The sequence below is a fragment of the Patiria miniata genome, unplaced genomic scaffold (assembly GCF_015706575.1).
Source record: "Patiria miniata isolate m_02_andy unplaced genomic scaffold, ASM1570657v1 HiC_scaffold_29, whole genome shotgun sequence".
NCBI lineage: Eukaryota > Metazoa > Echinodermata > Asteroidea > Valvatida > Asterinidae > Patiria > Patiria miniata.
The window spans coordinates 17,051,778-17,079,173 of NW_024037068.1; the positions used below are offsets into that span (position 1 = coordinate 17,051,778).

At 39.6% G+C, this 27,396-nt stretch overlaps 2 protein-coding genes across 4 annotated transcripts in view; one reads left to right on the top strand and one right to left on the bottom strand.

The window, feature by feature from the left end:
* Positions 1-872: 872 nt before the first annotated feature.
* On the bottom strand, positions 873-2,484 carry LOC119735919 (histone H1-gamma, late-like). Its single transcript, XM_038209868.1, has one exon. The coding sequence runs from the start codon at positions 2,307-2,309 to the stop codon at positions 1,494-1,496; it is 816 nt and encodes a 271-aa protein (XP_038065796.1). The 5' UTR covers positions 2,310-2,484; the 3' UTR covers positions 873-1,493.
* Positions 2,485-4,861: 2,377 nt separating this feature from the next.
* The window catches only part of LOC119736014 (gamma-aminobutyric acid type B receptor subunit 2-like), a 40,041-nt gene continuing 17,506 nt past the window's right edge, over positions 4,862-27,396 (top strand). The window contains exons 1-3 of one of the 3 annotated variants that reach the window (XM_038209995.1): positions 4,862-5,056; positions 15,869-16,319; positions 20,593-20,709. The gene's annotated coding sequence lies outside the window, so the exon portion shown is untranslated. Of the gene's footprint in view, positions 5,057-8,881; positions 8,971-11,933; positions 12,169-15,868; positions 16,320-20,592; positions 20,710-27,396 lie in introns of those variants that run through there. The other 2 variants (XM_038209996.1, XM_038209994.1) reach the window with 2 other exon arrangements.

Here is a 27,396-nt window from a genome sequence, read left to right on the forward strand (position 1 = left end):
CTCCATTATTTTGCATTATTTCCTCGGGCCATTCTTACCCACGAATGTCGCGTACCTTGGGCATTATCCTTTACGTATATAAATTATTATTGAACAAAAAAAAGAAGCTAGTACATGTTTTTTTCCCCTCTAAATGTATTATTTTTTTAATACACACTGTAGTGGGGATGACCTAAACGTCGGTAATGGAACGCACAGGACTTGCGCAAGTGTGGGCCAGGTGGATTGTAAATACGGCTTAGAAGCCATGATTGTGATGTCGTCCGCGTACTTAAACTTCAAACGGGAAGTACTTTTGATGGCAATTATATTTGGTACATGCACAGAAAACAACTGCAACGGGGGTAAAATAACAGCAGCGGCATTGCAGTGCGCCCCCTAGCAGCTGATAGGGCTTCTTTCATCGCCGTCAAACAGTACCTGCTCCAAGTTGGTGGGGGGGGGGGGGGGGGTTGGAACATCAAATTGTGTGATTTTATGTAAAGAACCGTTCATGACCTTTTTTATGCAAACGGTATATATTTAACAACATATTAACGACCAACTTTATGGAAAACGTTTTAAAAGCACTGAGGTTTAAAATCTTTGATTTTTTTGATAAGTAAATCAATTATATCGTGAGAGTGACCCATAAGAGAAACTTGGGATTCCTTTATGGGGAAAGAATTTAGTATCCAGACGCCACTTCAGTCGTGATGTGCAAAGTCTATAATTATAAGAGTCAAGAATATATATTTTTTTAAGTATTTCCTAACAAAAGTGTTTTTTAAATGTTTTTTGCAATGACTGACCTTTAATTAGATGATATATGAAGAAAAAAAGGGACGTCAAGTTGCACTATTTTGGTCCATAATGTGGACCTATTTTAAAAGACTTTGCTATCTCTCGAACCAAACTGTATACAACTGTACATGTAAGCCTACTTATTTTCAGGGAACTTGGGTATTCAGAAAGACTCTCTTGAACATTTTTAAACTATATTCGCAGGATACCCTGGAGAAAAAAAAATAGAATCTCCGTGATATTGCAGGTCTCGTCTGACTTAAGGCAAAAACCTATAACTGGACACCAATTATAAAGAACGTACAAAAGATCGACATTGTTATTATTAGATTACTTTAATTTACACTCAACTTTGCAAAACAAAATACAGTAAACTTGACAAAAAAAATAGAGGGCAAAATAAACGGTAAAGTTCTTCAAAACAAACAAAAAAGTCAATTTTTTGTCATATCCATGGACGAGTTTTATAATGTTTGAAAGAGGAACATTTAGTGTGCACAATAATTTATTTATACTGGTTCGAATTGCTGCCGAGCTTTGTACCATCCAATAAAAACAACCATGAAGTTATTAATCTTGAAAAGAAATTAGAATAAATGTATAGACTGCCCTTGTGCATGTACATCCAAACCTCTGCAAATATTATCTCGTATAAAAATACACCTAGAAATTTAAGAATAAAAGTATTTAAAACAAATGTTCATTTCTGTTCATTTCTTCTTTTTCCCACCGTCTTTTGTCGTGGTCTTCCCGGCGGCTTTGGCCGCTGGCTTAGCGGCTTTGGTGGTTTTCTTGGCCGTGGTTTTCCCCGGGGACGCCGCCTTGGCCGCTGGTGACTTCTTGGCCGCTTTCTTGGCTGGGGATTTCTTCGTTTTGGCCGCCGTCTTGGTTTTAGCCAAGGCTGGTGAAGTTGCTGTCTTCTTGCGTCCAGCTGCTGTTGCTTTGGCTTTGGGCTTGATCAGCTTGGGTGTGCGGAGCGGGGAATGCGACTTACTCAACCGGCTCCGGATTTTCTTGGATTTGCTGACCCGCGGAGTGGCGCTGACGGACCGCGCACGGGCCCGGGGTACGGGCTTGGACTTCTTTCCCTTCGGTGTTGCCGAGCGGCTACGACGCTCCGCATTGGCAACAGCATCAGCCTTGGCTTTCTTCAACAGTTTTGCTTTGGGGTTTGCTTTCTTGACGGCCTTGGGGGCCGGTTTGGGCTTGGTCGGTCTGTAAAACCCCATGAGCACACCCTTGCTTGCATTGTCTTTCTTGGGTCTCTCGATGAGCTGCCGAGCCATGCCCGTCTCCAGGGCCTTCCTAAGGAGGGTCTTATGCGTGGCCGTGCTGTCAGGGTAGTTAGCGTCGATCCAGGTCTTGATGGCTTTCACACTGGTGCCTTTACGGGGGTTGTCGTTACAGGCTTGTAGGGCCTCCACTACTTTGTCGAGAGTGCTGGGCCGGGCCGACCGGGCTTTCTTGGGAGCTTCAGTGCCTTCAGCTTTCCCGTTCATGCTCTCAGTCACGGTAGAGTCCGCCATTGCTTCACTGATAATGTTCAACTCTTAATAGTGTAAGAACTAGGTTTCTGTACGATCCAGCTGTACACTTACAACAATTGTTCAAAGCAGTCAGCAAGACAAAGGCGAATCTGCACACGCTCGTTGTTCAGCAGCTCACCGCACGGCAGTCAGAAGAATTTGAAAGCTGACGTCACACCGCGCGACGTTTTTATAGCCTTTCTCCGGACGCCTGGGAGACCATCATGAATTATTCATGAGCACCACCCCAACGTGAAGCACGGTGTGAAATGTGTGCTTTCTGTGTTGATTTTATTGACGATTTTGCACTTTCAGAGATTATTTTAACCCTCGTTTCGTGTGGAAAACTTATAGTGTGACTTCACGGACGTCAGTAAATTTAAATTTTAAATTTGGATGACGGCAAAAGGGTATAAACGGCCTTGCAGTTTTTGCTTCTAAAATTAATTTATTCAAATTTTATATATTTCGTGTCTACAATAATATGAAACCCTAACATTTTGAATTAAGACTTAAGACTTTGTATTTCCTAGTATGCCTGATTACAGTTCGTACGAAAAGTCGTCAAATCTTGATGAGGAACATTCTTGGAAAATGCAACAAACAAACAACTCTAACAAAGAGCAAAGGTCCGTTTAAAATTTGAGACGGAAAGTTCTTTTTTGTTTCAATTTCGTAACAGATGAAATCATACTTTCACAATTCCTGGATTTGAAGCCAAATCAAAATTAACGTTTTCAGTTTCCGAAATGTATGCATTATAAGGGAACTTGTAGAAAACAGAAAAACCCCAACTACACGGTGGAATCGGTTATGTCCTTTGACCAAAACAATGAATTATTTGCAGAGATTTTGTTTGAGATTGTAAAAAAAAACATTTATTTTTGGTATGCTATTTTATAGGCTATATTAGTCTTTACCCATTACAATTAATGTTTAAAGAAAAATGTAAACGATTCTAGAATTAGACCTTCACCATATCATATATACTTAACAATAACAAATCTAAACAATTTTACTCCCGAATCACGGAAATTAAAAACACACGATTCAGTGTGTCCAAATGTCAGGGTGATTTGAAAACTGATTCAAACATGAAATAAGTTCATTTTATTTTCAAAAATAATGCAGTGCGGCGATCGTTTGCTTGGGATATTAACAAAATGACAAATTAACGAAATTGTCAATCAACTGGTTTCAAGATGACGAAAGTGATATCGGTGACAAGGATGAAACGAATGTCCAAGTCAATTGTCAACAAAGATTTTTGGACAAATTGTAAAATGAGGATTGATTGAGTGTTGTTTTTTGTTGACACTGAACCAAAAACCCACGGAAGTAAATTGCATGATTGACTGAAAATAATGTTGTCAAGATTCCTTCAAGGAAAGAACGAAGCAATTGAGACATTTTGTCTTTCGAGAAATCCCCCCCAAAAAGTTCAAATAAATTCATGTGTTATGCTAATCAAAAAATAATCTAACGTGAACGGAGGGGATTCAAACTGAGGCAGGAAATATGACGTCAAAATATCGACGACTGGCACGACGATAAATGGGTGGTTCTACGGGGAGGGTGTTAGCGGGTCAAACCCCCCCCCCCCCTCCCCCCTCCACCCTCCGCCAAATAAAATCATGCGGAATAAGCTGCACATGCCTGCTAAACAGGCCAACACCACCAACAGCTAATTCCTTCATTGAGCAAAGCCAGATTCGCCCCTGCGCTGACAGTACCGGTACGTGCCATGGTGACAAATACGAAAAGAATGATATCTAAATGTTGACAACGATGACAAGATTGATAACGGTATCGACAATAACGATCTGACGATGACAGTTTCGACAATGAAGACGGTCGTGACAATAAACAGAGGCAATAACTGGATAACGACAACGACATCAGTATTGCGATTGAGACAATTATGACGGATACGTAATGCAATTTTGTGGTGTATGACACTGACAATTATGACGCATTTGCCAAGGGCGGATCCAGAACACAATTTCTTCCACTTGTATTGTGGCGTAACTGTAGGGAAGGGGCAGCCTCCTCCCGCTCGAGGCCTATGCCCCCCCCCCCTCCCAACCTTCACCCGCCCAAAGTTTAGGGAAAGGAATAAATGATTTTCATATTGTTAACTAATTGAGGGCCCCCTGCAGAAATTGAGGGCACTTAAAATTACCTCTTAGCCTGCAAGTGAAACCAAGTGATAGTTACTCCGTTTAAGCAGAAGGAGTGGGGAAAAGCTGACGAACCATGAACGAAAGACGCTAGCCCCCCCCCCCCCCGGCAAACTGTACTGCCAATAATTTGCTACGGTTAACGGTAAACAGCCCCCTCACTCAACGGGTTTCAGTTAGGGCCTCAATTGTACTGGCTAGATTGCCACTCCTTCAAGTATCTTCACGCGAACGGTAGTCAGCGTTTCAGTGCACAAACCTCCTCATGAGAACCGGGGGTATCTCTGACAAATTGAACATCTTCAAAAGTGGAGTCTTCCCGAACAGCGGACGGATTTGTTCCTTGCATCACTGCTATTGTGCAGCGTGTTGTTTTTACCGCGGGCGTGGATCATCATTGCACCGTTTGTCATTTGAATGTGCCTGTGTAATGAATGGGTATCGGTTTGGTTACTTTCTAACGGTTTTTGACGGGCTGGACGAAGGCAACAATTGGAACGTGTCGAGAGAACCAACTTAAGAGGGAGTGTTGCTAATAATGCGCGTCATCCAATCAAATACGGCCGGGTAAGTCTAAGACTCTATTATACACTATCAAAAAATCCTTTCTTCAATCTTCAAAGTTAAATTCTTAAACCTTACTCGGCAGGATTGCACAAAATATTACGTTGTTCTTTTTTTTTTCTTTCTTTGCTTGCTTTCATTTCAAAGCAACTTCTTGCCTTTTTTTCCACGCTGTCAACTTTAATGGGAAGACTGTTTACTCCATTTATTTGGTAATTGATCAAAAAAGGTACATTTCACAAAATAGAACTCATTTATGAAATTATTGGAATGATAATTACCAAGATTGGCACCTTAGAGCGACATTCTCATAGGGTTTGGCCCACAATTGTCAACTTCTTTCATGATCCCTAACCCCCATTTTAACCTTATCCTATACCCAAATATTTTTGGTATATTAATGTTTTGGACCACGAGCAATCGATCTAGTTTATTTGCGACAATAAAAGTTTGCCTCTAAATAGGAGTTGTGACATGTCTCCTTAAGGGTAAACTAACAGGAATACCTGTCATGCTTATTAACGAGTCCTCTGCTTATTATCCACAGCGAATACAGATATTGGCCTATACATGAATTTATACCCAAAGCCTTTGAGTTTACATTTTTCGGCACAGTTCTTATTTTCAAAATTACATGCACTTGTGAATTGGAATCGTTTGTGCTACTTCATTAGTCCCCTAAACAGAGAAATCACAGTCCTGTTAGTTCATAAACCAATGCAGTATTATCGATTAAATAAAAATGGTTATGGTGTTCTGATTTGGTTATTTAGACTTTTCCGTCACATTAAAGCTTTTTTTTTTGGCAAATGAACATTTTGGATTTCAGATCATAGAGAGAGAAAAAAATTCTTCAAAACCAGACACTTTTGAGCAATTATTCGCACGCTATAATGTGTTGTTTGTTGAAATTGGATTATTTCTCAATACAAAACTCAACATGATTGTTGGGGTAAAATCTGATTTGCCTGAGCAGGATAATTGGCAATATAAAGGCTGGGAGGTCAAGAGAAAGAAAGGACGTCTTTGAGTTCGTTATCAAGTCAACATGTTATTCCCTAGAGGCTCGGATGTATCGGCCGAGCTGGGAAGGTACGTGGTACTATTCTGGGAAAAGTCGGGCCTGAGAAATGAGATGTAGGCCTAATGACTGTCTGTTACCCGGTCCCTAGAGGGCAGTGTAATCTGGTTACATGAACAAGGAACAGACGCGCTTGCTGCAGCGTTTTCAAAAGTACCGTCATTTATTACAAAATATTGTAGCTGCATCGTGTTTACGGTATGAAGAACACATGTTTGTGCTTTGGGTATGGTCGATAATAATATTATTAGGCAAGAGCGTGTGTGGTGAGGTAAATGACACTGCGATTTGACAGATACTTCTAATGTTCAACTTTGGCAAGAGAGATGCAAAGTGCTGCGGGACATCAACCTACACTGTAAAAACTGTGTTTAGCAATTAAACACTTTTCTAAACACTTTCTTGCTATCAGTTTGTAAAGGCATGTTTAGCGTAAGGATGGATAGTGTTTAGCAATTGAACATTGGTGTTTAGGAATTTGACATAATGTTTAGCGTCTAAACATGTTAACAAAGTGATAGCAAGATTGTGTTCAATTGCTAAACACAGTTTTTAGAGTGTACAAATCGTCTGATTCGTCTCACTTTTTGCTGGTCTCAGAGGACCAGCCTATAGTCCTCTCTGCACCTGACAGACAGACTGACCGACCGACCGACCTTACTGGATGACTCACTGTCTCATTGCCTTTTTAAAGCTATAGTCCATCATTTGCAGCCATCCGAAAAGTAACTGGCGTAATTACTGTTGAAAAACAAACTTGGTTGAAAGATAGCAAGGGAACTAAACTCCCTGTGAAATTATTCTTTCCGGGAAGCTGTCATTTTGAAGTAATCCACGAAAGAAGGCATTTTCAACGGTGATTCTTAAGAAGCACCGTAGGAAAATTTAAATTAGTAGTTCGTTTTGTTATTCAGCGCAGCGCGCACAAGTATTGGAACGACGCACACGCGCGCGCGGTTGTTATAATTCGTCGGATCAGTGCACGGTACGACGCCGCGTATAGCTGCAATTCAAAACAATTCAAAACATGATTCAGTAACTTTTGATTTGAAATTGAGATTTTAGAATGCTGCTTTTCTCGGAATGTACAGCTGAAGCTTAGCTGAAACTTCATCAGGTTAGTTGCTCAGTATCCTTCATTAGAATTTGAACACTTATGTTGCTTCAAACGAACAAAATGCACTAATTACAAATGATGGACTATAGGTTTAAGCTGACTTGCAATCACTTGTAACTGAATAGCCTGGATATTTGCTATAGTGAATTTGAGAGCCGGTCAGTGCTATTGTATAGGGGTACCCATAATGGGCTACATCTGACCGTTGTATACACCAGATGCAAGAAGAGAATTCCTATAAATAGCCATTCTGAATCAATTGAATAGAAATCTGTGTACATTAGATCAAGCTTTACTGTAGATATATACTGTACATATTCCTAATTTCTTTTGTTGTTTAAAGTTGTCTATCTTATTTTTTTTTTCATAGAATTTTATTTTTTGAGCTCAATTTACATGACTTCCTCATAACTCTTGTTGAATAAACCTTTCCAAAGCTTGCTCGGTGACATGCTTAGCGAGCTTTTTGAGATAAATTAAAGACATCAAATAATTATTAGTCGTAGGTGAAATCGTGCAGTTATTCCTTATGCATAATATCCCGTATCTTTAAAAAAAATTCGGGACTTTATCAGAAGGAAAAATCAAGTTGACTCAAAATGCAGTACAAAATTTAGTCTGTGATTTACACTAAAGTCATTTTTAACCCGCTAAACCGTGGGGTACGTAATCTTCTGTATTAATAAAAGTAATCATAGATGTACCTAGTTGCATCGATAGCACACCATTCTTAACTGAATCGATTAAAAGTAACAGAAGAACCCGTTCTAATTTTGCATAGCGGGGCACGTGTTGAGGTCTTTTGACTGCGCTCCGGCTCCGTTGTGCATTCCGATAACTGGTCTATATGAGAGGGATGATTATAGCTCCCCTCAAATAACTGTCCACTTATCCCTACAAGAAAAGACCCATCCGTTATGTTAATGACACTACTGTGTGTGTGTGTGTTCTGGGTTTTTTCTGCTTCAATTTACAATTAGCATGTCACGCGTGGAGCTGGGCTTTGTCCACAAGAAAAACATCAGCCGCGATTTCGGTGGATTCATGGACGCAAATGTCCGCCAGCACATTTGTTTTCTGCAACCATGTATAGTTACCTACCAAGACACGCAAGCGTTAACATATCGCATAATTGACAAAGAAATATCGCATAATTGAACAGGAAATATCGCATGATTTAGAACAACTTCATAAGTTTTAGTTTTCAAGTGAAAATTGAAACGACACCGTGGCCGATGGTAATCCCAAACGATGAAATGAAATAAATTCTCATTTTATTTCCAAATTCGTGACTCTGGAGACGACTTGGTCTCCAATGAAATAAAATCCGACAACCATTCAGTTTACAACTGACACATTCGCAGATTGGACGGTGACTCTACTAGGTTGCATTAAAAATAATTCGTGCCCGCGACCTTTTGACCATTCTATCCCCTAGTGACAGTGACGCGTTTGGAGAGTGTATTTCCAATTAACGGTGAATGCAGCAGTTGAATAGAGGGATCATAGGGGCATTGACTGGTGGCCGGTAGCTGGTATTCTTCCGGAATTAGGATTTGGATGAGCAACGATTCATTGTGTAATACATACCGACCGTTATTAGTTCAACCGTTTATTTTGTACTTAGTTTAACTCGTGCTTTCAAGTATAGGCCCTAGGAATAGTCGCTTGATGAGAAACGTTGGAGGAAAAGTTGGAGGCGTGTAACTCGCACCCATGGTAAGTGTGTATTCGTGGTAAATGTTTTAATGTTCGGTAATTTTATGTTCTAAAATGTAGCTGCCTCCCCCAAAGCAAATTTAGCAATTCTTGCTGAAATTATTTTGGAGATGTTAACTGCCTAGATTTTGTTTCGGTAGGGTCGTTCCAACAGTTGGTAAAACCGTCACCCTACCTCAAATTGAGAAAATTTCACACAGATTGTCGGGTTGAATAAAATTGGCCATTTTTCAGCGCTACTATATATACAAAATATTGCAAGCAGCTTCATGTTTAAAAAAAAAATGATTAAGATCTATTCCACGGGCCATGCTCTTAAAAAAAATGGATTTTCCAATTTATTTGTTTTGACAAAAAAAACTACTTTATTCCGATGTTGGGCGTCTGTAACCCTCTGAAAAAGGAAATTCGTTTGGCATACAAAATAATCATAACGATAATAATGTGGTGTTTATATAGCGCTTTATACCAAAGGTCTCAAAGCTCTTCACAATCAGTACCCCTGTTCATCAGGCCATGAGACCAGTTTTTGCAGCAGCTCGAGATCAGCGTATTCTGTTCCCTACCTTAGCATGCACCCATCTATACTCCTGGATGGAGAGGGGAAATTGTAGTAAAGTGTCTTGCCTAAGAACACAAACGCTATGTTCCCCGTCAGAGTCGAACACCGAAACCATTAAACCATTAAACCACAACCTCGAAAAAAGCACCCGGAATGCATCTTTAGGTGTAACTGTTTTAAAGTCAGCACCACATTGAACAACGTACGGCAATTCGTGTTTGTCTTCTGTCTTCTGCGCTAAGAACAGTTCTGTACTTCTGTACTAAGCAGAAATTCCATAAAATTGCGGCACATTTAGAACAAATCAGTGTTTATTTCGTACAAAAAGCAAAGTTGGTGCGTCACTTATTTGAAGCGGATGGCAGTTGTATCGATTTGAACAAAAATGAGGTTACGAGAGTAAATAGTAATAACACCTGGCAAAGTCAATCATATCAAAGTCAATATTTGATTACGAAATGGAATTGAACTTTGACGCTTTTCCGCTAAGATCTTCCTTCAGTCTATCAAAAAGCAAATGGCAAAGCATTAGTCACTGCGGTTCGTTGATTGAAATATCGACTACTGATAGTTTCTGAGATTGCTGTTCGATAACCTCCTTGTCAAAAAATGCACTGCCGTGTCGTATTTGACTTCACCTAATAAATATAGTATTCCATAGCAATACAAATTAATCAGTTTAGAATGAGCTATCACCATTTTTGACCCGGACACAAAACCTGAATAAGCTGCTGTTGCGCAGGATAGTTTATGCATTTTAGAGTTTCCGAATTAGTTTAGAGATCTTCGGTATGAATTTGCAAATCATTGCACAACCAAATTCTTCGTTTTGATGTAACGGTAAAGCACATAATTATTTGTGAGTTTTCCTCATTACAAGTTTGGATATTAATTTTGTCACAGTGATATACTTGCCCATGAAATTGATGTGTATGCAGCACATATTCACAACTATGTGAACATTTCTTAAAAGCTAAACGTAATCTGAAATTCAGACAGCACTGTCTGGGCTTGTCTTTATTGTAAATAACATACAAAATATATGAGATGATGCCTAGAAAAGGCTGGACGCACTTTTTGTCCAAAATTACTCTTGACACAGGAAATAAGACCAGAACAATGTTGATAGACCGAGCTTGTCGATGAAGCTCCTAAAAGACCAAGAGCGGATCCAGAATACAATTTATTTTTGGTAGGCCAGAAAAAAATATTGGTCCCCCAAAAAAGTGAAACCAAAACAATTAGGGCGTGGGGTTAAAAAATTGTTGGATTCCAAATGCTCTGTGGTGCGAACTGAGGCAATTTCTGACCACTTAAAGGGAATATACATCATTTGCTTTTGCTGTAATTTTCAGAAATGGATGGAATTGGGGGATTGGAAATATAAAGCAAATATAGTTACACTGACTTTTTGGAGGTTTTGGGTTCGAAAATGCTATAAAAACCAAGAAAAACGATCATTTACCCTGTAGTCTGGTTCCCTGACTCCATATAAGAAGAAACAGAGCAGTTTACATACATTGGGGAATTGTAAGGTCAGGGAACCAGTCTAGCTGGCTCGTACCCGTTCATAGGTTTGTAATCGATTGCAAACAAGTGCAATAGTCAATTGGGGCCAGTATTTGAAAAAAAGCCAGTTGTTTCCAACGCTGATCGGCCGATCAGCGTTGGAAATTGATACAAAAATACCACTTTTCTTGAAAATGACAGTATACCAGGTGCCATAATTTTACAGGATGCTTTAGACTGTCATTTACCAACGTCCTATTAAGGTATTTCGCAAAAACTTGGTAGTTTTATTTTTCGATGTTTGCAAATGTTGTATATTCCCTTTAAACCAGTTTTGTTTAAGGAAAATATGGTTGCGTACGCAGGGCCTGCCTTTATTGCGACGTCGCTTTAAAACAAACAAAAATGGATTCGTTTGGGCCCCCGTTGGCAAAAAATGTCGAGTCCACTTACATCCCTGAACTGTACTTGCAACACCAGAAATATTGAACTCCAACATCATTCAAATTGGATTCAGAATCGATAGTTCAGTAATACTAAATGAGCGACGCTTGTTGGCCCAGCATAAACTCCTACAACCCCTAGCTGCTGAATATAATTTCATCGTCGACCTCGCAACCCCGCAACAATTGGCCAATCAACCGCACAAAGATAAGCGTCAAACCCAATTCAAACAGACAATATTTTTGTTTTCTGTCGGCGTGTAGCCCGCGGGCTCGGCAGTACATGATACCTTTTTGTTGTTGTTAGGCTGTCTTTTGAATGGGCGGATATTCTCGGTCTGGTTGAGTGTCAGTCGGGCGCAAACATTCCTTTTTACAAGTGGTTGCTACTGTGCGCGTGTTGGCTAACTAGCTACCTGTACCTGTGCCTGCTCACTGTGTGGGTTCGCATTGTCGGCACAAGGACGCGCCTTTTGCGCGGTATCTCGGTGATTCTTTAGTGTCCGTTTGTGGATATCATCGTTCAGTTCGGTTCATGATTGATAAAGTTATATAACTAGATTGATAACCAGTGGATAACTGACGGTAAACACAGATCAAAATCTTCAAAAAACCCAGCTCCAATTCGTGGGAATAAATCGGACCTACGACCTTTTTTATCCTTGGACGATAATCACTGACAAGGTAAGACTTCTTTCAACGTGAGTCGTCAAAATTAACGTATAATTTAGACCGAAAAGTTAAAGGGTAGAACATAGTATCATGTTGGTACTTTATTTCACCATAAGTAGGCCTATAGCCTTGATGATTGGTGACGTGTCCAGTGTTAATGTGAAAAAAAGGAAATTTCCCACGTCTCTCCCTAGACTTTGTGCTCAACAATCATACAAAGTGGCGTCCTAATGCTACATGCTCCCAAGCAAAAGTGCAACTTTAACATTGAGATTACTTGGATCACGTCAATAACAATCTTTCAAAATGTGCATTTTTTTTGCATTACCTCATAAGTCTGTTTATTTCTGGTAAAGTCAATTGATCATTTCCAGTGGCGAATTTAGATGTTTTTCCTGTTTTCGGGTCAGGGCCAGTGGCTAAACAGGGTCAGGCCCTTTGCAGGAGGTACGATGCCCGCGGCATAAAACTGGTTTGACCGCAGTAAACGCGTATAGGCCTTCCCCGAAGGTCTAGGGCCTACAGGTATATTCACCGAATTCAAACGAAAAGTACAAGTAACCGTCATTTTAAATTGCCGTCAATTGACCAATGTAAGGCAAGCATATTTTCCTTTCTACTTAGTTAACACCTTTGTATTTTTTTATTGTAGGAAATAAGATTTGGAACTTTGCATGGCGGTAAACAAGTGAGGGTTTGCGGAGTCACACGGTCACAACCAACCGGTTCTTTTCAGAACCACACATCTCCTCAAAAGAGATTTGTCCAAATGGTGTTACCGCAAACCCACGCTACCTTTTTATTCTAACTAATTGGGTCCGTACGTTCATGATGGTCAATGCACTTCAAAAACTGGTTGTGTCGTATGGTTAGACTTGACTATTACAGAACTGCGTGAATTTTAGGTTTATAGCCACTTGTCATTATATCAGACGTTCAATGCTGGTTTTTGCTCCTTTCAGGGTTACAACATTTGTTCAACGTCACCGTGTCAAGGAAGTAATTTGCAGAATTAGAAGTTGTTTGAATCCTCAACATGACAATAGATTATACTTTCTGCATGCCACGCGTCACTGCCTTAAAGCAAACAGTGTAAATCAAATTATCATAATAAAATAATATCTCTGAGTGCGATTTGTGTAAAATAGAATTTTTCCCGGCACCTCTGGCCGACGCCGGTTGTATTGCGTGTCATATGCCACGGTCCATTACCCCTCGGCTTGTGTTTGACAATAGTCTAAATAGCACCTAAATGGAATTATGATTGAAATGTATAATCTTCTGCTTAACCACGGGGGTTCAATTGCCCAAAGGCACCAAAGCTTTTTAAAACGATCGAAGCCAACAGGAATACAGTCACGTTCGCAGTGATCTTTTGCAGGTTATTCGGACATATAGTGGGTGTCCTTATAGTTCTGTAGTACAGAAATGCTCATGTAGTTCACACCGCGTTGAAAACAAGGAGGTGTTTTTTTTAGGACGGGAGAGTCATCTGTGGGTGCAATTTGCCCTAAAACCATGGCCCGTCTTTGTGTATTTCTGTGAGAATTCGCAGTTTAGTGGATGTTAGCTCGAGAGCTTTTTAGAACATTGTCATTTTGCTATTGAATTTAGATTTCTACGTACTTCATTAGGCCTATGGGAAGACTTTCAAACTGGAAACCCGGGAAAGTCAAAAACAAGACAAGGCGGGCTTTTCATGCTTCTGGTCTTAAATGGGTCGAATATTTTTCCTTCCAATCTTAGGGGTAAAGCTCTCTTCGCCCGTCTACGGTTAATGACAGTCAGTCAACCAGTAAAATCAGTCATAGGGGGAGTCAGCCAGTCAGTCAGTCAGTCAGCTCATATACATATAGGTTCAAAAGACACCAGTCTGGCCTATAGTGACTAGCAAAATGTCTTCAGCAAAATTCAAGGAAACTATATAACATGGGACACCTCTTGGCACTATATTACACTGTATTTGTTTGTCGATGGTTGAAACATAGCTGTTCTCTCGGACATCATACAAGGCATGTAGTCAAATTGCTTGGATTGTTTTCCGGGGGATGAGGAGTTTTCCTTGGTTTCTTAGCCAGATTAAAGTTTCTCATGAAACACATGCATATTGTGCTTGGTGTTATGTGCTCATCCTGCAGACCGCACGAGATTACCACTTACTTGAATATGCTTGCAAGACGATTGGGACACGTTCGATATTACCCCGACACCAGCACCTACTGTTCAATGTCAATTCATCATAAGCATTTCCCTTCGATTATACCAGTGAATGAATTATTGTTCAAGCAATAGGACATAAGAATAAACATGTCTGGTCGGAGACTTCAAAATACAAATAGTCGTGATTCATTATTCCCTCTTCCAATACACATCAAAGCTTATTGCACACCTGATCGCCAATGCACATCGCTAGTATTAAACCTCTGACATAATGGGATATCAGTTTAAGCTGTGTGAGCATTTCCTTGGAAAGTATTAAGTCCGGCTGGCTGAAAACCAATCAAAATACCACTCAGGGATTATTTCGAGAGGCTTACTATATTCATTCGCTGCGGTCTCTCTCAGCAGTCTGCCGTTGAATAAGAAGATAGAAATAAACCCTTCTATTATTTTGATGAATTTCAAATCGCCGGGTTCGAGACACGACCACCTGTAGCGATGCTTACAGCTATTACCCGGTTTCCTGCTTCTTTGAAGCTGATAGTTTTACCGCCAAATGTGTCAGCACCCAAAAACCGGAGCTGAATCATCTGGTCGTAAACGCGGGCTTAAAAAGAGATTTATTTTATTATTTCGCTGTATAGTTGTGAGAAATTTGAGCTGCTTAGTTCATGTTTGAGTTATCTGAAAGATGTCAGAAAATAATAATGAAGTTTATTTTTACACCATCTCCGTGGCTCCCTGCATCATTTGGATTGGTCATTCAAAGGCTTCATTAACAAACTAATAAAGAAGTGAATAAGAAGTCAGCCTTAAGATATTAAGACGAGTGATCCCTTTATATCGATCTGATATTTATGGGTTTTTTTAAATTCAAAATATGCACAGTTTTTCTCGTCTAAGGCGTATTATACAAAGTTTGCAATAGTTCACATTTAGACGATAGAGGGCGCTGTCTTGTGTTTTTGGCACTCATTCAGTGTAGTGTTTTGTTTTTACGTGATATCAGTGTATCAAACCATGTGGCTATTAAATAGCGTCATGATTGAACCGCTTGCTACTTATTTTTTTGTGACTTACGCAAACTTTGATGTTGGCATGCGCGATGCAGACCTAGGCGTATAACATTTTCATTCGTCTAATCATAGAGGAAGGAAAATATGGTCTAATCGGAGAACAATTCATCAGACAATGTGCTCCTAATGCTAATCCAATTAAGACGCATTCACGATCCGCCCTAAATGTACTAATGGCTCCTTATCAAGAATGCGGGTATTGATCTTCTTAAACGCTAAGACCATTTAGCCAACACCGCTACACAATAACCGCGAGGGTGCTGTGGTCAATAATCGATACCGACCGCCTTTGCTTACCTTTCAGAATCGATTAGTTTCCATTGAGCCAACATTTCACGCTCAACTGAGCGAAGACTTTGTAATCAATAAGAAGGGCACGTTTCAAGGAGCATTTACCGACATCCTAGTTATAAATTTAGAATGATTCGCCTTCTTAAAACACCCATCATCGATTGTTTTGTTTGTACCACACACAGGTCCTGCCGAGTTTGAAGGGAAAACGAAAACGGTTAATCGACTCCTGGAATTCTAGGCCACGGTAAACAGTGACTAGCAGCAAGCTTGTGCCAGTAGTATCATCTCAACTGCCACTCAAGCAACTGCTCATATTCATAAGCTTTACCAATGAATAGCTTTGGTGTATGATTTAGCAACACTGAACGACACCACCAACCAAGTCGGTAGCCGGGATTAGTCAACTCAACTGGAGGGCCTTTTACAAAGAAACACTCGAGCGGTGATCGTCAGAAGATAAACGAACCCTGAGAGTAAATATCGGTGCTTTGAAATTCGTGAAGAGCGAGGCACGGGGAGTGCCAGTCGGTTGCCAGTTGCCGGCGAATTCTCGACGGGGAGGACCTCGCTGGACACGGCGGAGCTCAAGTGCCAAACTCCGGTGAAGGGCATTATTGTAGATTCTTACTGCAGGTGAGTTCAGCTCTTTATTTTCCTCTCCTGGCGAAATTAAAGAGCCATTTGAAAAAAAAAGTTTTCGAGCAGATACCGCTACCTGCTTTGCTTCAATATCTTTCCCATATTTTGGGGAAATAATTTCTCTTGTAAATATAACCAAAATGCTGCTAGTCCTCATCCGGAACTCAGTACATGTATTCAATAACATAACAAATTCATATATTTCTAAGCATTGCAAGTGATGGTTTTTGGAGTTATACAATTGCCATATTGGTCAAGTGATGTTGTTTGATTTTCGAGAGCTTGGTATAACATGTTTTTATACGATTATATTTATCTGCCATGATTATATTTATTTGGTAACGGGAAAATATTGTCGATGCTCTTTTATTGATTTCTTTTTCGTGGAGGAAGTAGTTGTGTTGATTAACGTCCATCCCTCGAACCACTTTCTCAAAACTCGTAAAAAAATGTTTCCTGGAAAATCATTACTATCCGTTGCCTGTTCCGTGCACAGGGAAGCTACATACACATTATTGAATGTGTACGGCAATAACTTTGAAACATGTACCATGAAAGTTGTCAGTAAAAATTGAGACCTTGGGCAATAATTGCAATATCATTCGTCATTATAGATTCAAACGATATAGGTACGGAAGCTGCAAAATATGTGTATAGTGTCAGACACGAAATATTTGTGAGGTACGTGTATTGTGTTCTTACATTCTGCGGTTCATAGTATCCATCTTTTTGAGGAGTGGGTTTACTGACTCGTAGTACATTCTTCACCGTTGGAGATGTATTGTAGAATAAATCTCTGACGGAGCTTAGAGGCATCAAAGTGAAAAGCCCTTTTGTACGGAATAAACTGTAATCCGTAAGAACCGTTATTCTGCTTAGACCGTACTAATCACAGCCATTGTTCGCTTGGGGATGACAGCGGTGAGCTTTATTTGCGAAGAACTGAAACACGAGTAGACATCGTTGCAAATTGGTGACATTTCTGGTGGATAAACTATGGGTTTAAAGCAAGATTACCAAATCAACTCCAATCTTTATACATGGTTACCGCTAACCGTTTGCACTCTTATTCTCTACACGTCACTTATGTAACTCTTCAGTCAGATATGAAATCACCAACATTGTCCACTGGTAAATTTCACAGTTTACATTTAAATGTCCCCAAATCGGATTCCTAACTGGTATTGAACATCCTCCAAATGCTGCGTGTTATGCTCAATGTATGGGGATGATGATGTACACCGAAGAAAACAACCACCAAAACAACAACTCCGATATCAGATCAAAAGCATGTCCATATAAAGCTGATTTCTAGAGTAGTCAATCCTAATTTAACATCATAGTTGTGACAGGTTGGTGAAAATCTTGCAAGATTAAACCTATTGAAATAGAAATATGAAGATTTGATACAATTTGTAAACTCCAAACGACGTTTTAAAATATGAAATGCCGATTAAGAGAAACGCCCCAGTTCTCGATCATAAGCAGGCCTACTAATCCAATTCGATGTGGAACGTTATTAATTAGTAACAGAGTTAAGTGCTCTTACGTACGATAAACATTTGCAGAGTGGTTTTGTTCTGTGTTTGATACAGTGCACATTTTTCTGGAGATTCATTATTATAAAAGACAATACGCCGTTGGTACGTATATTACTCGGTTGTCGCATTGCTCTATGGTTGTCGCAACACAAACACCAAGTTTCGCTATTTCCCCTTACCAATAAGATAATGGACTACTTAGGCGATGATGCATTGTTGATGACATGAAACCTATGCAAATGTATACCTTGTTTGCACTGTGGAGTGAAGAATGCCAGTATATACGTTTACACGGAAAGTATATGCAGGACACGAAACACAAGAGTTGCTTGAAAGACTACATCCACGTATGCAAGAGGAACGTTCATTTCAAGTGTCGTTACTCATTTTTGTCAATGCGGAAAGAAAAAAAATGATATGAGCATGAAGAGCAACGCACTGAAAAATGGAGTTAACTCTATAACCATTTCAGATACTAATGCTAGCAAAATAGTTTGTATTGTTTTTTTTCTGTAGAGTGCGACAGTTAGAACTCGTTCTCCGATTATTTATTTCATTGCTTCCAACCAGACTAATTCAAACAGAGAAAGACATCATCAAAACAAACCACAGGTGGTCTGGCCAGTAAACATTGACTTCTTACACTTTCACCGCGTGGACATGCATCGACATCCCTTTGTCCGCCAAAAAAGTGACGTATTCCCGAATCATGGTTTATTTGTTCTCCGGAGTACGGTCAATATTGAAGCTCCCAGCGCCTACCCTCCTGTCTCAATGCCGGTGCTTTGACGCGCCTCGCCCGGCAACCTGTTTGATCTGTGCGCGCTTGGGTGGGTTTTTGTAACGAGTTTTTCAACAAAGATTGTCCGAGATCGATACATGTATACACTGAGCATTAGACTCTCAGTCCTTGAGATTTAGGTTAGGGAAAGTGTTATTTATTTGAAATGTTGTAAACAATAGGCCTCGGCGATTTCAGGTTTTCTTTTGGAACAAATTATTACAGGCAGAAACGCATCAGTGATTTATTAAGTGAATGTATGACTAAATGTCATTAAGGTTTTACAAATGATGGGCACTATGGAGAAAAGCTGAGGCTTGTACATACATGCTTACTTATACTAAAAAAAATCATGTAAACAGTTATACTAGTGTACCGTTTCAAACTACATTTACAAAATGTATCAATAATATAAAGCTGGAGTAAGTCTCAGCGAGTTCATTTTTTTTCGGAACCAATATTAGAGGCAATATTTGTATTAGATGCATGTATGACATCAAAATGTCATTACAAATTTTACATAAACCATGGCGATAAATGACGGGCACCGTAAAGGAAAGCCGAGGCTTGTGTACAATACCTGCTTCTTATTATCATTCATGTAAACAGCTATTAGTACCGTTTCAAACTACATATACACAATTGATCAAACTATTATACACAATTTATCAATACTATATTTAAGCTGTAGTATAGTTTTTATCACACCACGCTGAGCTGGTATGATGCTCAATCTTCCCAACCCAAACGGACATGGAAGAAAACTTACGCTAGGGATACCCGTTCATAAATGGGTGTCACAGGTCACCTGTCCCAACAATGCTAGAGTCCTGTCTGTCATCTTTTGTCCGTCAACAATACTCCTACAATAGCACCACCTGGGTACATTCATAAAGGAATATGGCACCTGTTTCTTGGACCTGATACCATTCCGAATGGAATCGGATAGGATGTTTTGTATGGGTTTGGTTAGTGCGTGGTGGTCTTTCACACGTTTTGGTTATTTCGGGTTAAATGGACGGTAAGCATAAACCAATCTGCTTAGACTTGATGCATTTGTGGGAAATGTTCAATTGATGAACTGGGTAAAGTGTATGGGCATCTCATCAGCAATTCGACTCGATTCAATTTAATCATATACATGTATTTACTAAGCAAAGAATGTGCTGCAATCTGCAAAGATTACCGCTTCATAATTATAATGTATTTTTTTATATTTTTGTATGTATTTATTTATTTATTTATTTCATACATCATACAAGAGCGCAAGAGCCAAAGACGATGGATAAATTGACTAATTTACAGTAGGCCTAAAACATTCAAAATTAGCAAATTTGTATAAAAATCAATACATCAAAACAAATTTAAAAAAATACTAAACAAATGCACAAGATGAAACAGGCTCGCTCTGTGCTTGACTCTCAATCAATACATGAAGGTAGTCCCATTATAAAATTAATGTAAAATACTACATAGTAATCCCACAATTATAATCAAGTCTTTTGAACATTATATGCATTATAAGATGAGACATGCTCACCCTGGGTCTCGGACCTTCTTATCCATGATGTACGTCCCACATAAAAAAAAAAATATAAAAGATCAAGACGAACAAGACCTCGAGATGTTTTATACCAAATATTTCTATATTTTTCAGGAACTGGGGGCCTAATTTTAAGGTATTGTGTCCCTGTACAATCAATTTGTCATCATTATATCACTGTAATAGTTTAACTCAGTTTTTCAACTACCTCCGAATAAAAACTCACATATCAACCTCAGTTCTCTAATTACTCCCATAGTCTACATTCTTAAGTATTGCCCAAATAACTAGTTTACTGTTCACTTTGAGTGATTATTGTGGCTGTTTGACTTTGGTTTTGGTGTTGTTTGCTTGTCGCATTTATTGTAAACATCGCGGATCTTTTCTTTATGTTAATCACAGAAGCTATCCTATCATTGATTGGGCCGTGACGATGACGTCACGCTGAAGTCTTGCCTCTGCGTTGCCTCTGCGTTTTCACCAGTCAAGGAGTACAGTGGATTCTACACAGCTACGCAGGTAAGCCCGTTGCCATGGTAATCCATATTTGGCCAATTTGGGATGGAATTGGCGATGCCTCCGTTGATTTCTTTGAGTATGGACCATGCATGCTACATTTTGTTTAAAAATTGGATGCTGCGGTCACGTTGTGCCATTTTTTCAGGAAATTGTTTTCTTCGGAACTGCATCGGATGTCTTGAAATGTGATTGGTGTTAAAGTGGTGGCATAAATTGTTTAATGTGGCCAAAATAAGATGCGAATTATGCTTAAATGTTTGAGTTTTGTGTTGGTTGGCCTTTGTTATGACGTCACATTAACATGATCTAAAGCATATATAATGTTGTACACACTGCACACAAATCTTTCAACAGCATAGAAGGTACAGACCAAGCCTACTTTTCCGACCTATAGATTGCATCTTCATATATATTCTACTGTCACAACCATTCCATTCAATCTTCATTGCAGTTTGTGTTCACGTCTCCAAAATATTTCTAATCGACGTACAACATTGAAGTAAAATACGCTATTAGACCTCCCCTGGTTTGTCTGTACCTATCTGTAAAATATATTTTATATACTTGTTTTGTCAGAAAATGTCCCTTTTGAAAGGATGTTTTCGTAAATCCTTCAGGCCTAACACGTTAATGACTAGTGTTGTTTTTATTATAAAAAAAAGTCAAAAACTATCAGAAGAAAAAACAGCAAAAACTTATCCCATTTTTCCTTACCAAAATAAAACCTGAATTATACCCCTATGGGGAACACAGGAATGGTGGAAATAAAGGTGGAAAAGGCGGTGAAAGTTATGAATGGGATACCGTTTAACGGTTCATTCTCACGGTATATTGCGGTTAGCGGGGCGTGACAGAGCCGTGAATTCACCTGCCAGTGGTGGGCTTGGGCACCCATTGTTACCCTTGGTCTAGTGGGGGTTTGCCCGGAGGTTAATTAAACAATTTGGGGGGAAACCAACTGATGGTTCAAAGAACCGGGGAGTGCTTGTCACAACACGGCTCGGCTCCTGAGAGGATCGCGTACACCGAATAGAAAGAAGTGCATTAGAATCCATATGCGAATAAGTTTGTGTATGAATTCTTCAATTAACCGTAACCTCAGGCACTATTTTCCGGGAACCATCTTGGATCCTCATCTGTCACTGTTCAGGAACCGAGAGTCATGCATGTGTATTTTACTGTAACGTTCAAGGGGCACCAAGCCCAATCTGCATGGACCATTCTATAAATATAGGGTCCAAAGTGGGACATTTTTTTTCCTGTCCCTGTTACCTTGATAATTTGTAATTCGACATTCAAGTATCATTGAGAATGAATTCAGACATTTGTTTTAATTTGTTGGGTAGGTAGTTTGCTATTTTCATTAACTATTCACAAAATACCTAAGACAGTTTACCCATTCATATTGGTCGAGAGCCCGTCACGTGGCCGGTCTTAAACGGTTGACAAAGATCGGCGGGCTGGTCTTAAACACTTTTCCAGTGTCACATGAAATTGTGACTCATATGACATCCGGTGCCTTTTACCGTTTAATTGGTTGAACGTTCACAATCCTCATGTAGGCATGCGCAATACTACCAGTTAGTCAAAATGTCATAGTCCTAAATTCACAATACACCGGCACAACTGCGTTGTGCGCGACATTGCGCAGTACGCGCGACGCGTGCGCCAATCTCCATACAAGGAGTTGTTTACGACACTTGCGAGACTGGATATGCCATAATATAGCTAGAGGGGTGTCCCGAAAAACATGAGGTAAAATTGTTGAACAAAATCGTTGAAAAGTTATATTTTTTACTATAATTTTTGAAAGATATTTATGAATGGGAAATAATATGTACTGGGCCGATGTTAAACACTTTGTTTGAGACCGGTTGGAGTCTGGATGCTGATTCCCCGAGCCGAAGGCGAGGGTAATTATCAGCATCCAGTCTCCATCTGGTCTTAAACAAAGTTTCTACACCGGTCAAGCACACATTTATTCCCATATATAGGACGACTGCATCAAGGAGTGCATCAGAATTATAAAATCATACACATCAGATTACAGGGACAGGAAAAAGATGAACTCCAAATGTATAGAATGACCAGGCTATACCCAAGTGCATATAAATGTGACCGCTGGTTGTTCTACATTTGTCATACGAAATCCCCTACACCCATACCCTTTAGATGGGTCTTAACATCGGATCCTGGCAAACAAAGAGCTTACTTTATCCCAAGTAGCCGATAGAATGCTTCATGAAGAATTGTTTAAGGTAGTTTTTGTAACCATTAGTAATCATCAATAAAAACAGTGTTTGGAATGTCTCTTCTCTTTGCGTCTTCCATTAAAAGGACTTATGCCGCTATCACAACCACTTAGACGCTTCACTGATACGAAAACAACGGGGAAAATCGAAATAGCCGACATATTTAGGCCGACATGTTTAACCACTAATAAAAGAGCCCGCGTGAAAGTCAATAAAATATTATGCCCAATAAAGTGCCTCATAGTAAAACTAACAACAACATCAGCACGTTGCTGCACTTACAGTATGCGATTATATGTCATATTCTGTTGTTTGCAAACGCGAGTCAGATTTTTATTGTACGTCTTGCTGTGCTGGCAGAAACAAGGAACCTTGATATTACCGGGCGGACACCATCTTTGTGTATGACTTAAAATCTCGACCCGAACCTCGCCACAAACTCAACCAAAAGGGGAATTTGAAACAAAATCTGATCTTGGCATTTGAGCCATGTACGACTAACTCCTTCACACGGCCAAAAAAAATGACTTGGGCGTCAGAAAACCATAGTAAAACGGCCATGGTGAAACAAAACACGCAAAGCTGCAATATTCAATATCTAATCCAGCAGGAATATGAAATGGTTGAGGGTAACATACACAACAGTCACCTGCTAAAGGGAAGCCAACGCCATAGGCAAGGCGACACAGTGTTATAAAAAGTTAGGAAAACGATACATATCTTACATATCGGCCAAAGGGTTCGTGCGTCTTGATGATAGACGTGGATTAGGGTTTCTAGAAGAAGGTATAATGGCCTGCATATGAATTTGCCTGGGGCGAAAAGTCTATTAGTTTCAAGCCAGATATTGCAATTAGATAGACGTGTGTCAGCCTCATCGGATATAAAGCACCTTCAGGAGAGTTCAGAACGAATGCATTTTGAAGGGACCTGAAACATATAATGGACAAAAAGTCTTCACAGTTTGTAGTGTTCATACCGGTACTATCAATGACCATTTAGGGGGGCGTGGCTATTTGTTGTAGAGGGGTATTCCTGAGATGAAGTAAGTTGTAGGCCCATATAGGTAAACACTTGATAACATTTCTATAGAGTATTCACCTACCGACAGGTTCTACGGTTGTTTCTTCAGTGACCACAGACATTCACAGAGTTTAAAACCAGACTGTTGAAAATGAGAGGTTTTATGACAGGGAGACGGTCAAAAAAAAAGGTTGCTATGCAATTCGATTTGGAAGAATGCCGTGATGGAGCATCTCATGCTATACTCGACGCAAACCTCTTTGGCAAGAGGAGAGAGTGCTTACCATAAAATCAAGCTTGGCCAACATTCTGTGTCATAAACTTAGATTCGGACCATGATCATACTTGTTTCCACCTTGTGCGCCTTGCGAGGAAACTCTCTCATCGCCTTAACTCCCTATCTTGCAAGGTGGGTTCGGGGGAACTCGACCTAAAGATATACATGTGGTTCCTGTCCGATTGAGTACGTCTAGTTCACTCCTAAGATGGATTTAGTTCGTGTTCCTTTACTTGGAATATATGTCTACTTTAACAATTAGGCCAAAAAAAAAATAATAGTTCTGCTTCCGGTTTCCCTACCTACCCTATTCTGCGTCCCCCTAATTTTTTTTATGGGCAAAATGAGAAAAAAACACCCAAAACCATCAATTTCTAAGTTTTACCCTTGACTACACGCAGACGCCTCCATATGATTGTACACATAAAAAATTGGCAAAATAAAAAAAAATTGCCTACCTACCTACCCTATTTTAGAATGCCATGTAATCGGAAGCAGAACTATTATTTTTTTTGGCCTTAGCCCTCTCCGATCTTACGTCCGGCAAACCAATTTGCTCATTAAGCTGAATCTCGACCAGCTTTTTTCAGTGAGCAAAAATCAGCCAGTTAGTGCACTGTGCATGGCCGTTGACTGGTAACAAATTTGTTTTGATTTGCTAAGCAGATATTTTCTTTGCTTAACCTTTTTCCTGAGCTGAATAGTCTTCCAAGTTGTCTCCATTGAACACAATTTTGATCTTTTATAGTTTCCTCATTAGGGTAAAAAAAAAGAACCATAGGCTCAATAATTCGATTGACTTTTATTCCAAATCTTTCGTGGTTATCTTTAGTAACAAAATCCACTGATGAACAAATAGCCTTGCAGTTTTGTTTTATCAAACGAGACTAAAATAAGGAAGCAGCACTCTAACAATAGGCCTTGATTGCAAAAGTTGCGATTGGAAAAAGTCATTTCCTGAGAAAAAAAATCAGAGTTCGCCTTCAATTAGAAGTTATTTTTGGATGTTCAACATCGTGCGAGATGCGATTTTGTTTTACCCGAGACCATAAAACTACTTAAGAACACCTGAAAGGGTCATGTAATTGAGAAAGCATTGATTGCAAAATGTCATTACTTGGCTAGGAGACCTATCCGTGAGAGCTTGCAACAAGATGATTTACTTCAGAATGGCGTCTAATAATTAGGAAACCCTAGTGATTTGGACTGCTCAGGAAAAGCTTGTATAATGACCCTCGGGTTATATAAGATGAGCAATTTGAGAAGAGGTCATTTAGAGATCACGGTGGGAGGATGGGGGTGGGATCAAAGGCCGACCGTGCAAAGGGAAAAGACGCCAGAAGAGCGTCATACAGGGATGAAAACAAATTCACCCCAACGGCATTAGAAGAGCAGGTTCAATGGAACGAACGTGATTGGTTGTGACTGCGTCGCTGTTCTGAATTTGAATAGCCAATTCCAAGGTGAAAATGGCTGTTCTTAGTCCTCGGTGTTCAATCCGAATAGAAATGTAGAAAATGTATCCCGATAGGGAATGCTATCTTTTTCTTCACTTTTTTTTAATCGGAAATTTATTTATTTTAAAAATGTGTAATGTTCATGTATCCCCGGGGGAATTTTGTCTTAAAAGATGATTTCATGCCTACTACTCTATAGGTTATAAGATACATGTATAAGTTAAAGAGCCCCAAGTTTTAGCACTATTGAATATTTCGTGTTATTTTGTTGTCCAAGACTACAAAACATTGGTCAAATTGGATGTCTTTCTTGCCTTATAACGACGAACACGTGGATGAGTATTCACAATGTATGTGAGGTTTATTTCCAATTGAGATGTCATAAATTGTTTTAAATACGTCTTTAAGAACATGTTTTTAATCTAGTTTACCTTAATTTTGTCCGACAGTGAAATCAAAAGCCCTGAATACATGTACATTGCTTAATTCTGTTTTAATGCTTCTAATCAACTAAGTTAAGCATGATCGAGCAGACATTAACATGCAGTCGTTGTTGCTAGGTGAAAATGTAAATACAACTATAACGTGGTTGCCATGCTGTATTTATTTTGGTTAGTATTCACTCTTTTTGTCAAGTAGTATGGGTCACATTCGACATCTTCATTCTTGTGTAAGCGTTGCCAAGGTGCCCTTACTGTTATGTATAACACTGATGCGCATGCGCCCTGCCGTTGCGTAACCTGATTGGCTGATAAAGCAGTAATGGCCGCCAAGGGCAAGCCGTGGTTTTAATGGTTGCATCCCGGCGGTGGCAAAATCTAATCTTATAATTTGGTTTATTAATACTTCATTATACGCTTTTATCATAAGATCATTGCGATTTAGTGGTGTGATAATGCATGGTTACGAAAGAATATAGTCATCCATTTCTCCCTTGAATTTTCCCCCCGTTTATTATCTGGGGTACACGTGTATTCTTGATGTCATAACGTATCCACAGTTCTATATTTAAAATCTGATTAGAATTTTTGAAGACGGCCGGAGTTAAATCAAAACAATAGTATGTTGAATAATTTTTAAAACTACATTTCAGACCCCAGAATGATAAAAAAAAAAGGATCGGCTACGTATCATTTAATTATGGCGTTGTGGAAAATAACTCGGTCTGCATCGTGTTTTTTTTCTCAGAGTGCACCGCAACATGATTGTTAAACTGAACCGATGCTAGCAGTTTTACAAGTGATTTTTGTCTAAATCGCAAGGGAACATTGATCACTCATTTCAACCTCTGTGTTACTGAACCCTCAGACAGAATCTGAGTCTCGAAACGTCCAGTTAATTTGACATGAACGTTTGATGTTTTCTTCTGAATCACCGGTCAAGATTCTACGGCGCGTATCGATTAGACAATTTGGCCGTGCCCAATTATTGACCTGGTGTATTGTACTAGCGTGGCGTTTAGCGGGGCCGAGTCGGTAACACAAGGGCTCGCGTTTACTCGAGATGTTGGTAAAGCGTACGACATGGGGAAAAATCGTTATTCCTGAGGGTAAGGGAGGGCAAGCTGTATTAGCAGACGGTCATTAATCACAAGATGGGAGAAAAGTAGACGTGGTGCCTGGTTGGCAATTGGTGTTGGCCTGTCCTTAAGGGTCACTGATCCTTGAACCAAAACTGT

Bases quoted from the DNA above. Each gene is read 5' to 3' on its own strand.
- LOC119735919 (XM_038209868.1), bottom strand. From the start codon at position 2,309: ATGGCGGACTCTACCGTGACTGAGAGCATGAACGGGAAAGCTGAAGGC.